Source organism: Zonotrichia albicollis, chromosome 4 (genome assembly GCF_047830755.1).
Source record: "Zonotrichia albicollis isolate bZonAlb1 chromosome 4, bZonAlb1.hap1, whole genome shotgun sequence".
In the NCBI taxonomy this organism is placed as follows: Eukaryota; Metazoa; Chordata; class Aves; order Passeriformes; family Passerellidae; genus Zonotrichia; species Zonotrichia albicollis.
The window spans coordinates 36,153,907-36,168,954 of record NC_133822.1 but is presented as its reverse complement, the minus strand read 5'-3'; the positions used below and the strand labels follow the sequence as shown (position 1 = coordinate 36,168,954).

Genomic DNA, 15,048 nt, shown 5'->3' with positions numbered 1-15,048 from the left:
CTTCCTGGCATGGGGGCCCTCAGGTGGGCTCACTCCAGTGTTTCAAAGTCTGTGTGGATTGTCAGATCCCAAACCTGGACACAGTACTCATGTGTAACCTCACAAGTGCCAAATAAAGAATTCCTTCCTTTGCTGTGATGGCTCCATTCATGCTAATATGATCCAGTGTGCCTCCTTTGCTGCAAGGCTGCACTGTCTGCCAGACTGCTTTTTAGCCAGTTCACCTGCTCAGGCATGTTTCAAACCAAGCAAGATGCAATTTTGCCTCAACTGAACTTCATCAGATTTCTTTCAGCCCATTTTTTTCAGCCTACTGAGCTGCTTCTCCATATCTGGGAGCATTCTTCACAATCCTTCATCATTTGCAGACTTGTTTAGAGTACTCCATGCTATCATCTGGATCACTAATAAAAATCAGTTATTCAACAGTATCAGTTGCGGGGGCTTTGGTTAGTGATGAGCCACCTGTTGGATTTTGTACAACTGGTCACTGTTCTTAGGTAGTCCAGCCAGTTTTCCATCCCCTTACAGTTTTACTGAGCCAGTCCCATCTTTCAAGTTTGTATGAGGGATCATTTCAAAGACATTGCTAAAGTCAAGGTATACAGCATCAACCTTTATCTCCTTATTTACACAGTCAGTCACACCTTGAGTACATTTTGGCATTGGTAAATCCATGTCTGCTGTACCCAGCCACCTTTCTGTCCAGTATTATTATTACCAGTGTCACTTACAGGCAATATTGCCAATTATCTTACACAACAATATTGTTGATAATAACTTATGTGTCAAATTAAGTTCTACTTACATGGAAACAAAGTACATCTCATGCGTCAGTTAAAAATCAGTCATGTTCACTCATATGCTGTTAACCTTGCAGTAATTTTTATTAGTTAGGTTCTTCTCTTTACTGTGATATACAAATAACACGTGTACTGACAAAGATCAAGGGGAATTTGGACTAAAACCTCTTCTCTGGTTTGGCTAAGTTTCCATTTTTATGTCTTGCTAGGATAGCAACTTTCTTAGGAAAGTGAGAAATTCTTACTTCGGATGACTACAGCTGTCTCTCCAAAACTGAAAAGATTTCTGATAAACGTAGGGTTGTACTGATGATATATGCTCTGAACTGGAATGACTGAAGCACGAAAATGCATCCTGTTTTTTAACTCTTCAGCATAGTGACTTCTAGCAGGGTTTGAGGTCAGCTGGGATCCTGCTGTAATCTGCTGCTGTGAGATTTGCTAGTTGCTTCTCTTGGAGCCTGAATAGCATAGTTCTGTGTTGATAGTCTACACTGGATTAATAAAAATAAGGGTTATTGTTCTTTTTTTTATTGTTCTTTTTTTTTTTTGTATGTGTGTTTTTTTGTGGTTTTTGGGGGTTTTTTGTGGTGGTGGTCTGAGCTAGCCAAAACTATATTTAAAAAAAGGGAAAAAAGAAAAACAAAGGTAATGCTGCCTTACTATGTGAACTGTTCAAGGGAGTAGGTAAGAAAGCAGAGGTTATGGATGAGAGTCTGGCAGCTCCAGTGCATATTGCCTTAAATGGCTGCATGGATTGTATGTTCTAGTGAAAAGAATTATGTTTGATAAGGCTTATTTGTATGGGCAATTGGTGTAATGCTGTATTAACAAAATTTTTGCCAGTAGCAGAGGATCTTCACTAGGCTGATTTACAAAGCCAACCATAGTGCCAACATATTTTTTAATTCAGGGAAAGTTTATGATCTATTCAGTTTATATAATTCTTGTGTGGAAGTGAAGTAATTTTTAGATTTTAAACTTCACATTTAAACTTCACTACTAGTAGTGCATTTTCCTTTTTAATTAGGATCTGCTGGAAGGATGCTGAAATATTACTAAGGAAAAGATTAAGTTTTCCTACAGCATCATGTTACCCTATTCTCTTTGTGGGCTAAATAAATATGAGAAAACAAAATAGAGGAAGATGATGGATTTATTATTTTGACCTTGTGCTGTTGAGAAGGCAGCCACTGCATTATGAACAAAGGGACCAAACCATCTCTGCTAGGAAAACTGTGGTAATAAAGAAGATATTACTCACTCTGTGTTTGTTATTTGAGTTCTAGAAAACTATCACCATTGTGATAGAAATGCACAATGATTTATCATTACCTTTCTCCTCCTGTCTAAGTGGTTTATTTCTTAGTCTATGACTGTTGGGGACTGTTGTAGAGGATGAGTGACTTGTTCTAATACAGTGTGCTATGAGTTGTCATGCATTCTAATGTCTGGCATTTCAGATGATGTGCAGGAGGCTTATAACCTGATTAAGGACCTGGAACCTACAGCTCCACAGGTAATTGGAAAATGATGTCATGACACATAAAGACAGAGATTATAAACCAATATGAAATCTGCCACTTACAAAACTGGTATCCTGAGAACAGTTTGCCCCATTTCCACTCTTAAAACTCTTGTGTTTTCAGCCCTTCATCAACAATAAATTCAATGTGCATGCATGAAGTATTATATATGTGCCTATATGAGTACTTTAGCCTGTTTATCACTGTATCACCTGGGTTTAGCTAAGAATACAACTCTGTTGTGTGCAGCCTTGATTTTGGGAAATGGACCATTACTGCATAGGTAAAAGCTCCCTTACGACTATAGCTGGTTGTCTGTCTGGTGTGGCTTTCATCCCTCAGATTTGCTAGCTTAGATGCTCATATAGGTTGTCCTGAAGCCATTTCAATTAAAATGAGCTAGATTAGATTAAACAGTTTTAATAAATGGTATTTTCTAATCCCATCACTTTGGCTGCCATGAGTGAAAACTACAGTTGTTCCTTGGCTGCTACTGTAATTTTCTTCTGTGGCTGTTCCAGCATCTTTAGTCTCTCATTTATTCCTCTTTGCTGTTTATTTTCCAAAGGTCACATAGCTGGGCATAAAAGGGACCTTTCATGAGTCTGTGTAAGGAATAAGATGGAGGGAGGGGGGCGGGGAAGGAGGGAGGGAGGGAAAAGGAAAACCTCAAAAACACAGATCCGGTGATTCTGTGCTGAGGAGTGAGCAGTGTCTTTTGATGTCGCTTTACACTTCTTGCGTTTTTCAGTATAGCAAAACTTACTTGAATGGCTTTCTGCAGCTATTGTTCCTATTGTAGGATATTGTCCCAATGTACTTGGCTTTTAATTCTTGATCACATTTTGAAATGAGAATATTTGTGCTCTTTTTTTTCCCATTTCTCACTCACACTTTTAAAAAATTCCCTGCTAACACTTGCAAAACTACTTATAAAACCTACTTGAGTACTTCTCAAATTTCTTCTTTGTCACAATGCATGTAGGATAATAATTTGGCATCTCTAAGACAGTTGGTGTGCTAAAATGATTTCTTACTATCCTGGGTAGTACTCTCAGAATATTTCTTTACATTCTCTCGTTGGTCTCTTGGTCTCTTGAAAGATGTCTCTCTTCTTCTGTGTTTACCTCTGTAACAAGGTCATCCTAATTTATCAAGAGTACCTACTAAAACAGATTTATAGATATAACTCTTAATTATAAGATTTAGGTAGGACAAAAGAGTCTGTTACACACTGAGAAAAATTTGTTCAGAGAAGAATTAAACTATAGTTGTTTCTCCTACTAGAGGTTAGAAGGTACTCAACTTCTGTTTCTAATTTCACTGGAGTAACATGGCCACAGAGCACAAACCTCTTAACATATTTGCCCTGATGAGAAACACTATGAATTTTGCAGCAAGGATGTCAGTGGTTATGGTTAACCAATGTGCATATTTGAAAGGGGATCTGTGCTTTGGTATAACAATTACACACTTCTTGGTGATATGATGATGAAGAGGGCATGAAAGGATGTTGCCATATTCCTCCTGGTGCATTGTCTTTGACCATAAGACTTACCAGTACCCCTTTGCATTTAACATATTTAGTAGAAGGGACTACCTAGCAAATAGAATGTATTTTGGGGGACTAAATAGGTACAGTGCTTAAGCAATACCACATTAACCAGCTGCCTACCAAACCCAGTTGTGATAGAGTTGAATTAATGAAGAATAATGCACACGTAGGCTTTTATGTGTCTTCTGATGTGTCTTCTGAAATCTTCACCATGTCTTCTCTGATCCCTTTAACTTTTTTTTTTTTCCAGGAGTACATCCTCAAAGGGGTGGTAAATGCAGCACTTGGACAAGAAATGGGCTCGGTGGGTAAAGCCATGAGGTTCTCCAACTTCTCCAACAACACAATGTGAACAGATCTGTAGAAACTGGAATGGAGTGAAAGAGGCAGTAATTTCTTGGATTGCAGGATCTCTGAGTGTCTTAACCTCCTGTACAGTAATCAGTCCAGAATGAGTGAAATGCAAATTTCTGTTGCTGGTCTTGATAGTAGATCAAGATGAATTTGATTTCTCTATTCTATTTCCAAAATCCCCATTTGCTTTGTATGGTGTTGTTCTTTATCTAGCCACAGGGAATGGCACATTTACCTTTTTTCTCTTTTTGCTTCAGCCCTGGTTTATTTGTTAGTTGCTCCCTAAGTGTTCCTCAGACTGTATTTTCACTGTGTATTGTAGCATCAGCCCTATAACTCATCTTGGATTTCTTTTTTATTCTTCTTCCAGAGAGATCATCTGAAAATTGCTCAACAGTTCTTCCAGTTGGTGGGGGAATCAGCCAGTGAATGTGGTATGTTTGAAATGTTCTTTTTCCATTAAGTAAGCAATCTTAAAATATCCAAGTATATACCATCATATCTGTGTCTAACTGCTGGCTGTTAGCAGGAATATTGCTAGGCTTTTGTTTCTATAGGATGAGTTTCAAAAGGTCTAAAACAAATTTGAAAGTTTAAATTAGAAGTCTCACTTCCAAACCTTACTGTATGACTTCCTCTGGAGAAGAGGCTGTACTGCAAACTGCAAGTCTTTGTGAGAGACTCTGTGGCAGCTTGCCTTTGCCTAATAATCCCATTAGAGAAACAGAAGGAACCAGCCTAAATAATTAGATGAAGTGAGCAGCTGAAACCTTACAGGCAGGGATACACAGGTACAAATCTAGGACCACTAATGAAAGCCTATTGAGTACATAGAGTTCTAGCAGGGAGTGTGCTCTGAAACTGAGGGTCATAAAAATGTAAAGAGGACTTTGGCTATAGGGATAAATGAAAGGTCTGGGACTAACTTCTTGCTTGAATAAGAGAGAAAAAAAGGCATTATAACCCACCCACCACCATGGCCCAATATCAGTATAGTTTCAGTATTTATTTTTACTTATTCAATAAAAGACCCAAACCAAGTTCTTCTTTTCCCTTCTCTTTGCCAAAACCAAAATTCCCAAATGAAAAGAAGTCAGTAGTTGTAACATAGAAATACAGACTTAATGGGGCTTCCCAGTTTCCTTTGTAGGCATTGTCACTTAGTATTGTTTCCTAAGGTGGGTAACTTGTGCATGCTTATGGTGCAGGCAGCTCATGGTCCTCAGAGAGTGAATGCTGTCTCCTGTGTCCATGGTGACTAAAGAGAAGGAGCTCCAGAGACAGTGGCATCACTGAGGAAAGAAATACTCAGAAATACTGTTGAGCCATTCTATTCTGCTCCCCTTGCAGCCCTGGTACTACTGAGGTCATGCATCAGAGAATTTCATGTTGGAAGGCTGGAAGTGGTTCCATAGAGGAGATTTCCCCAACTCCTTCCTTTCGTATAGAAGCTATCTCTTTAGAGTTGGGATCCCAGAAAACAGAAGAAACAATATGGGCTATAGCAGTGGAGGACTCGGTTAGGGGGAACATCTTAATGCCTGTAACAGTCATGCAGGTGTGATGAGTGACCAGAGCACAAATGGACAAAAATAATACAGAGATATTCAGGGAAAAGGTAGTCAGGGAAGGATTTCTTGCGAAGATATAGCCCAAAATTGAAATTGTTAGGAAGCCAAAAGTCTGAATTTTACTGTGAAATACTTTTAAACTCATATGCAAAATAAAGATAGAGAGGCTGAGATTTCAACCTTGCAATGGTAGGGGGAATGGCAGTAGAAATGTAGTACACTTAGGAAGGTGGATTACTTGAAAAAAACAAACCTATGGGAAGGATTGGTTCCAATCAGAGGTAAAAGGAAGGATCAGTACTGTGAGTATCTGACCCTCGTGGTACTTCCATATAAGAACTCTTTTTGCATCTTCTTAAAAGTTTGTGGGAGGAAATGCCATAAAGAAGACCACACAGTTCAGGGTAACTCCTTTAAAGGTAAAATAGTGTGGGGATTTTGTTTAACTTCAAATGAGTAACAGATGGAGATCATCAAACTGTACATAGGAAATAGAAGAGGCAAACAGTTCTGTTTAGGTAGGATATAACAAAAAACCAAGCACATGAAGCCCAAGTATGTAAATGTTTTTATACAAATATTAGATGCTTTTAAAGAAATTGGATAAAGTGGAATGCCTGATTTTAGAAGAGGAAGCTAAAAACTAAAATAATTATTTTATATGATAGGAGGAAAGTAACATGTAGGATATTAATGTATTTAATGTCTATGGGATGGGATTTAATGTACAATAGGGATTGTACATTAAATAAATATACATTGTACATAAACATACATAAATATAGATAAGTAGGTTATGCCAGTGGAAAAAGGGTTCTAAATATTATAGAAAACTTCTCTCAAAATAAATATCTTTTCTTTATCAGTGAGTAACATAATATTGTTTTCAATTATATGTTTAGATAGGCAACTCACTATATTGAAGCCAAATTATTCACCAGCCAGCCTGGATAAGAACAGTGAGTGGCACATTAAACAGATTACAGATTTTATATAGAAAGATAAATAATAATTGGAGACTTTTGTTCTGCCCATATCGACCTAATAAATGCAATTACATGGCATAATAAACAGCATGAACTTTTTGTTTCTATCTTTCTTAGAGAAGGAGCAAGTGAACAGGTAACTCTGGACCAATATTGAATTACATAGCACTTGAGTTGAAATTTTATTATGAAATTACAATTGTACTACAGTCATTTGAGTATAATCAAATTCCAAATCTGTGTGTTAGCAAATACCTCAAAAAATGTCCACAGTACTAATCCTAAGAAGAGAAGCTACATAATAACCTTCCTCATTTCTAGCAGAAAATTAGAAAATTTACAGGGAAGAAAAGGATAAAATGCACCTGATTTGAACACTTGAAAGAACCTTTTGTTTCTCTAAAGAAAGGGCTTGTATTCATAATTAATGAGCTATAGGAGACAAATAATGACATGACTAGGTTTGCCAATGGTACAAAATTACCCATAGTAGTACAAATAAAAGCTTCTACAATGATGAAAGATGTGAAAGACTATACAAGACTGGGTAATAATATGCAAATTAAATTTAGCAAAATTATCAGAAAGTTGAAGAGGATCTTAAGAATTGATGAGGAAAGAGAAAACAAAAATAATTACTGTCATTGTATACAATGTGATTCCTTTCCTTGAATACTGTCTACAGTTCTGGTTCTTGCATTTCTTTAAAAAATGGTAGATCAAGAAAGGATACAATAAATACAGCAAGGATGATCAAAGAAAGGGGATGGATTCTTGAAGTAGAAGAAAAGGAGAGATTAATAAAGCAGAATACATGGGCTGAAAATGATGACTGAGTTTCATTATGTACATCATAAATGACAAGGAAAAGAGGAATAGGAAAGAATTATTTACTGTACAATACAAAAATCAAAGACCATTGACATATATTGCCACTTGAGACAATTAAAATAAACAGTATTAATTACTTTTTCAGATAACAGAAATTATTTGATAGAGAAACTTGTGAGAACCAGAATGTATAAAAAAAGTTGTCGATGAAAAGGCCATTGGCTGTTTAACTCAAAATTTTCAGCGGTGATTAAGAAGTCCTCAGTAGATTGTTGAAAGCTGGGATAAACTTTAGCAGAAGTGCCATTACATGCCACAGTATGTATTGTATGTGAAATTAGAATATCTTCTTTCTATAGCTGCATATTCTCAGCCAGCAAACTCTGAACTAGACACCCCTTGATCCAATATAATAGGTTTTATGTTTTTACGTAGCTTGGCGTATTAGCCACTATGTTGAATACTTGTTATTTGTTTTGCTGGTTTTAGAACAGAGAACAGAATTCTTGCTGTTTTTATACTTGGGCTTTTCCTAAGTAGCTGGCCATGCTGTTAAAGCATGTACATCATGCTTCAGCACTTCCCATCCAGCTAGTCCTTCCAAGGGCCTTTAAGGGTTTTATCAAGTTGCTTAGCTGCTTTGCAGATTTATAATACAGAAGCAGGTAGTTTTTTGCTAGAGTGAGGAAATCCATTGCTGTGTCTCTGCTTGCAACTGGGCCTATGTTCCAGTTTAGCCTGGGATAGAGTTAAATTTCTTCTTAGTGAATGGTACAGTGCTGCATTTTGAATGTAGTATGCGAATAATGTTAATAACACAGTGATGTTTTAGTTGTTGCAAAGTCAAGGACTTTCCAGATTCCCGTGCTCTGCCAGTGAGGAGCTGCATGAGAAGGTGGAACAGAGCATGGCCAGGACATCTGATCTGAATGAGCTGAAGGGTTATTTCATATTGTGGAATACCATACCCAGTACAGGAACCAGGGGCAGTTGGCTTACTGTGTTCTGGGGAGGGCCTGGGTTGGTGGTGAGCAATTGTATTCTGGGTCATTTGTTTCTCCCAAGTTTTATTCCTCTTTCTCTCACTCTCTCTCTCTGTCCCCTTTTCATTACTATTATTACTATTATTATTAATAGTAATATTTTATTTCAATTATCAAACCATTCTTGTCTTAACCTACAAGCTTTACTTTTTTTTTAGTGGAGGGGAGGATGGAGTGAACAAGCAGCTGAGTGGTACTTAGTGTTGCTACTGGGGTTAAACTGCAACAGTCTACAAGGCTTCTTCTTTTAATGTGTGTTATCAAGAAGTAATGGATTAAAATTAAGATGTGGAATATTCTTTCTGGCTTGCGTTTTTTAACTGTAGAAATTCCATTGACTGCATTAAGAAAAGCAGCAACAGGAGTTTAGGAAAAACACAGTGTCATTTATTTGTAAAGTCATTTGTAGCCATCAATTAAGCCCTTTGCTTTTTTTAATTAGATCTCTGCCTTGGAAATTCAAGGAACATGGAGTAAACTGAGTTAATGTGCAAGTCATTTCCATTAAATGTATGAGTTTTATCTTGTGTTGGATGCTGTGCACTTCAACAGGGGACTGACAAAACAAAAACTAAAAAGCATCCAAGCAGCACTTAGATGTAGGAGGCAATATATTTATTCTCTAGCAGCAGATATAACACCTGAACAGCAGCTTGGGGTTTTTTCAGCTTGATAAAAATTCTTAATTCTAATGACATGAAATGACATCATGAAGGAGGATATAAGTAAATTTTTATAGCTAGTTCTCATTCTTTTCTACTTGGGTATCGACTGGGTGGGACATTAAACAGATCAGATTTCTTTTAAGGAGGAAATGGGGCAAGACGAACATCAGTGAAAACAACTTAATATTCCCAATAAATGCAGTGTTTCTGTTGCTTAGCATAAGTCTTACAAACTACCTAAAACCAGCGCAAGTATAATGAAAAAGAGCACCCCATTTGTTTTCAGTGGTCTTCTTTTAGGACCAACTCATGCATATTTGATGTTGGGTGAGAGGAATGAAACATTTCTTAATTTCATGCCTTTTTTTTTTTTTTAAGGTTCCCTTAGGTCACCCTAAGTAATTTTTTCAAGTGGCAAATTTTTCCTCTTTCTGCATGAGTCACATGGGGTGAATTAGAAAATTCTAGTTTTTCTGTCACTAGGTAGTGTTCATTGCTGAGTTGTATGAGATATACAGATGTTTTACTTGTTTGGTTTTTTAAACAGAATCTTTCAGTAAAATATATGGAGGATGGTGTGCTGGCATAATAAGACTTTCTGCCAAAATGTGGACATAAGAATAAATACTAAAATTTAGAAACACTTGAATAATTTATGGAAATACTGTGTTTCTAATATTTTGTTACTGTGATTGATTTTTACTAAAAATGCATCCTCAGTTTTAAGTCTTCTTTGCATGCTTTGCATTTTAAAAATTTTGTTCAAAAGAAATTGTGATTTTATGAACTTCAGAAATCAAATTTCAGAGAAAAGGGGCATTTTTCACTTACCTCTAGTCTTGTTAATCAATGTTTCTTAGCTCTTTTTTATAAAACTGTTTCTGTTATTGTCCAGTAAAGGCACATATTTGTCATGAAAACTATACCTGCATGTAAAAAAGGACAAATAAATATACAGGCCAGTTCCTGCTCCCAAGTGAACACTTCATAAATAACCAAATAATCTTCCGAGGTTGGAGAACTGAATGATATGGTTCAGACACAGATAAGGATTGATTGTCTCCATATGGAAATGACAGGACATCCAAGCTCAGTATATCCTAGTGCTAAAAGATAAAAAATGAGAATATTTTGCTTTCCTTTGAAATGTATTTTGACATATTATATAGCGCTTTCCAAGAATAATTACTATCTACCATATTTAAGGGAGAATAATCTGTTTTCCAGTTGAATGCTCAATTTTGCATGGTGGTATAGAGTCAAAATATTGGTCTTTTGTTACATGAAATTTCTTTATACAGAGGAGATATTTTCATTTTTTTATGTGAATGGATTGATGGTAACCAACAGTCAGGAGCTGATTACCTCAGGGATATTGGTAGCCTTAGATCTTTTGTTGCCTTTCCAGACTGCACAGAGCAGCATCCTTGCCAACGATCACTTGATGTAGTGGAATAGTACTGATTGGATATCACTTCCATTTAAGCTTTCCCAGCTGCTACCTGGGTTCATCCATGTCTGCTAGCTGGGTCTTACAAAAATTGGTCCTAGTAAGCTCACTTCAGAATCTCTAGAAAAGCTTTGAGATAGTTTTCAGTGACACAGTTTGCAATGTCAGAGTAGGTGACAGCATAAAATGGTTGCAGCAGAGTTTATGATGACATAGACAGCTTCAAAGTTGAGGGATGTTCATTCCAACTGATATGTCTAACTTATTTATGGCTTTACATCTTGTGAGCAATGGGGTAATCCACATGCATGGACATTTATTTCCATACTGTCTGATATCACTTAGTATTTTATTTGTTCCTGTATTAATTCTTTTTTATAACAATATTTTCAGTATAGCAAGTTTACTCTCTAACTCAAACTAAAATTAAAATATGTAGAGTTTCTTTGTCCAGGATAACTGAAAAGCATAATTTTAAAGAAAGAAGGCTAATGGTGTAAGAATAGCAAACCCAGGCTTTGTATAAAGAGTCATTTCCTACAAATAAGAATAATTCATGGTAAAATTACACTATGTAAACTGTGTCACAGGAAAGGCCTGTGGTAAAATTGTTATTTGTCTCTGTAGAGTTTGCTGTTGAACAGTCTTGCAAAAGTTATTGGGCACTGTAGAGAGAGTTGACAAGATGAACAAATGGTTTTTCCTAACCTCCAGTATGGTCCTTTGCCTGAAAAGGAAAGCTGCACTATTTTTAGAAACTAGCTGCTTTCAGAGGTGCCAGCAATCTTGGCAGCGATTTCCATTACCATGTGTTTTTAAATTCTACAAATTTGCATTTCTCTTTTGAATTTTAGATACCATTCCAGGGAGACAGTGCATGTCCTCCTGCTTCTTTCTTCTTAGACAATTTCCTAATGTCCTAATTTACCTCAACTCAATCAAGGTTAGTATCATTATTTAGTATTGATAGTATTGTAATGTATGGAATCACTCCTTTTAGACTGTACTATGTGAGACAGAATGAAAACATAAAAAGATACAGAAACAAATCAGTAAAAATCAAACACAGGAGTGATAGCAGGACATAAGTGGTCAGTACAGTAAATGGTTTAAAATGTAAAGAAGCAATTTAGAAAGTACCATGCAGCATGGTGGGCATGATGGACTCATCACACTTGTAATCTAATCATTATCAGGCTTTCTGGGGGCATCACAGAAGGTAAGAAATATAATTAAAGGTAAACAATGAAAAAAAAAGTGTATATTTATGGGATGGGCAGCATGGAGGAAAAAACCCCAAATGTTTTCTTAAGACTTATCAAGTAAGTGATGGAGATTATTGTCACTGGTTAATAATTGAGGACAACATTTTAGTGAACAAGAGTGTGTAAGATGAGACATGAAGGGCTCTGAAAGGAATAACATTTACATTTTACAGAGAAAGCAGTCGCTGAAGGGCTAAAATAGGGCAGTATTACCAAAGCAGTAAGTTAGGAATGTTATTTTTGTAAAAGTTATCTGAGTACCTTGTAGGCAATGTTGCATTTTTCAAAATAAGAGAAGCTTGAAGTCAACATGCAGCATACCCATAGAATGGGTATAACGTACAGACACACTAAGTCAGATGTGAGGAAGGAGGTAGGCTGGAGCGTAATTATGGATTAAATGATTGCAGTCTTGTTCCACTTGTTTGAAAGTAGAGTTGAAACAACTCTCTGTTTGGTAGTGTTACAAATGATCAAATCGTGAGCTAAACTTATAAGAAAATTTAGCAAAGGTTTATTAATTTGTCTGCGAGACCTAAGTTCAGTCTTCGAAACCACCACAGCCAAAGAGTCAGCGTTGAGCCCGGGATCGGCGCGGGGTGAACACGGATCTGACCTCTGAGTGTCAGAGTCTCCCCAGTTCACCAATGCTGCCTTGCACAGTGAGTTTTTATACAGTTTATTCTGCCCAAGGCAGAGATGACCGAGTGTTCTTTGTGTCTCTTCACATGCATCGCTGTTGCTTCCCATGTGCAGAGGTGGACAAAGGTCCAGTCCCGGTGTCTCGATGTTGTCAGTGGACCCCGGAGAAGCCATGTATTCACATGGATCAGAGTGGTGCTGTTGGTTATCTCGACAGATGCAATCGACAGGGCGATAATCATTCTCAGATGGGCCTGGCAACCCCAGGAAGCTGACGATTATCACCCTGGAAGCTTCTATTCCTACGTTAAAACATTGATGTTTATCTTAACCCGCGTCCAGGAACTACATGTAATAACACAACTGCTCCCGGCCAGGATGGTCAAAAGATATAGTTTGGATTGTACAATATTTTATACATTAATAGCATGAATTATCTCTACCATATACTACAGTAGGAAGAGGAATGAGAATCTTAAAAGAAATTATTAAAATAATTGGGAGATACACAAGATGAGCATAACTACAATGTTATAAGGAGTATGAGATCTAAAGAAAATCATGTGGTTGTAATGGAGCCCAAAAGCAGCTGGTGAGGGGAAAATGGTGTAGTGTTTTTAAACTTCCAAAGGAGACTTTTGAAGAAATCCCAGTGGCTTTAGCTACTGGAATAGCTCCATTGTAGTGGAATGAAGAGATACACCACCACTCCAAACTGGAGTATGTGTGTAATTGAAGAAAAGGAAATTAAGAATAAGAATTGCTTTGCCTTACTTGAGCTATCTAAAAGTTCGATTTCTAGTTAGAACCAGTCATCTGGTCTCAGTTTATTGCCAGTGGGTATAGATGGTAATTTCCAGAGAATTAATTCTGTGTATTTCCTACATTTATAATGCAATTAACTACTCCACAGATAAGTTCAGCTCTTTCCATTTCCTTGAAAAGGTTCTTAAACAACTAGTTCTAAACTGAAAAGGTCAAAGTTAAATGTGATTACAAACCACCTCCAAGGTATATGGGACAAAAATTTACTGCCTACTACAACTTTTCCTTCTTGTTCCTTTTGAAGTAATTGATCATTTTCATAATTTTGCAGCTGAGACTAGACATGCTTAGATTTACTTAAGTAATTTCTCTTCTTTATAGGTCACAGGAATACAAAAATTGTTATTTCTGTACCATGTTATAGGCAAGGTGTACATGGATTTACTTTTGTGTTTCATTCACAGGAATAAACTTCAGTTGAATCTCTGCAGCTCTTAAAATAGAGCTGCCCTCTCTGAAGATTATTTGCTTGGTATTCTCTCAAGAAATACCACTTTCATCCATGATCAATTAACACTGCTTTAGGCATAAGAAAGCCTCAGAGGACATAAATGTATTGCCAGCTGCCCCAAGGGTGACATTATAACACTGTCAGGGATTAACTGAGTAAAAAAGAACCTGATTCAGGCTCTGCTGAGTTGTGGCCGCAATGGGAATTCTTCATTTTTAAGCTGGGTATCTGAGTATGTTATTGAAGTGGATGTCACTCAGAGGACAGTGGGTTTTAGGAAAACATGGAAGATCTCTAAAAAGACCATAAAAGAGTAAAGTCCAGTACATACAATATGGTTAAAAAATTAAAAAAAAATTAAAAATTAGCTGCTGTGAATGTATTACCAGTAGCACTTGTTAATTTCTTCTGGTTTTGCAGTAGGTCTGGTCTCTAACTCTTATATGGCCAGGACAGAATGACACGTTTTTTGAGTTTGGTTGTTGACAAAGGTTCTTCTCCATTTTAATTAAAAAATACAATGGGGTCTACTTGAACAGAGGAAAGCATTCACGCAGTAAAAGTATCATCTGGCTCACCAGCTTTGCTTAACCAGGGACTTGTGCTGATTCACATGAAACTACTGTTGGGAAAGAATGCAGTAAAGTGTTGTAATCCTCATATGGTGAAACCCATGGTTAGTTCACCATAAGAGCACTGAAATATTTTCACAAACTGAGCTTAAGGTTCACCCCAATTGGTTCATCCTCATGCTGTCACACAGCTTGCTGTGTTTGCTGGCTTGTGCATGCTACTGTAGACTGTTTGGGTGAAACCTGGACATCTGGCAAATAGTGGCAATCCCTCACCTTTCCTTTCAAGGCACTAGCTTGATGTGTGTGGGTGAACTAAATCAGTACCCTTTGTAGACTGCCTGTGACAGTGTAAGGAAGATGTTCCTCTGTATCCCTACATCACAAAACAAGATACTACTCGGAAAGGGATTTGTGCCTTGCTTCATTTACCTTTTCTACAGTTCCAACTATGCTTTTTACTTCCTTCTCACTCTGAAGAGGGGAAAAAACCAAAATTTAGATCTTCC

The 15,048-nt window shown here is 37.0% G+C and overlaps 1 protein-coding gene across 3 annotated transcripts in view; it reads left to right on the top strand.

The window, feature by feature from the left end:
- The window catches only part of IFT56 (intraflagellar transport 56), a 55,822-nt gene that overhangs the window by 21,640 nt on the left and 19,134 nt on the right, over positions 1-15,048 (top strand). For all 3 annotated transcript variants that reach the window (XM_074539466.1, XM_074539467.1, XM_074539465.1), the window contains exons 10-13: positions 2,267-2,322; positions 4,135-4,188; positions 4,609-4,672; positions 11,639-11,727. In XM_074539466.1, coding sequence (XP_074395567.1) covers positions 2,267-2,322; positions 4,135-4,188; positions 4,609-4,672; positions 11,639-11,727 — 263 coding nt within the window. The remainder of the gene's footprint in view (positions 1-2,266; positions 2,323-4,134; positions 4,189-4,608; positions 4,673-11,638; positions 11,728-15,048) is intronic.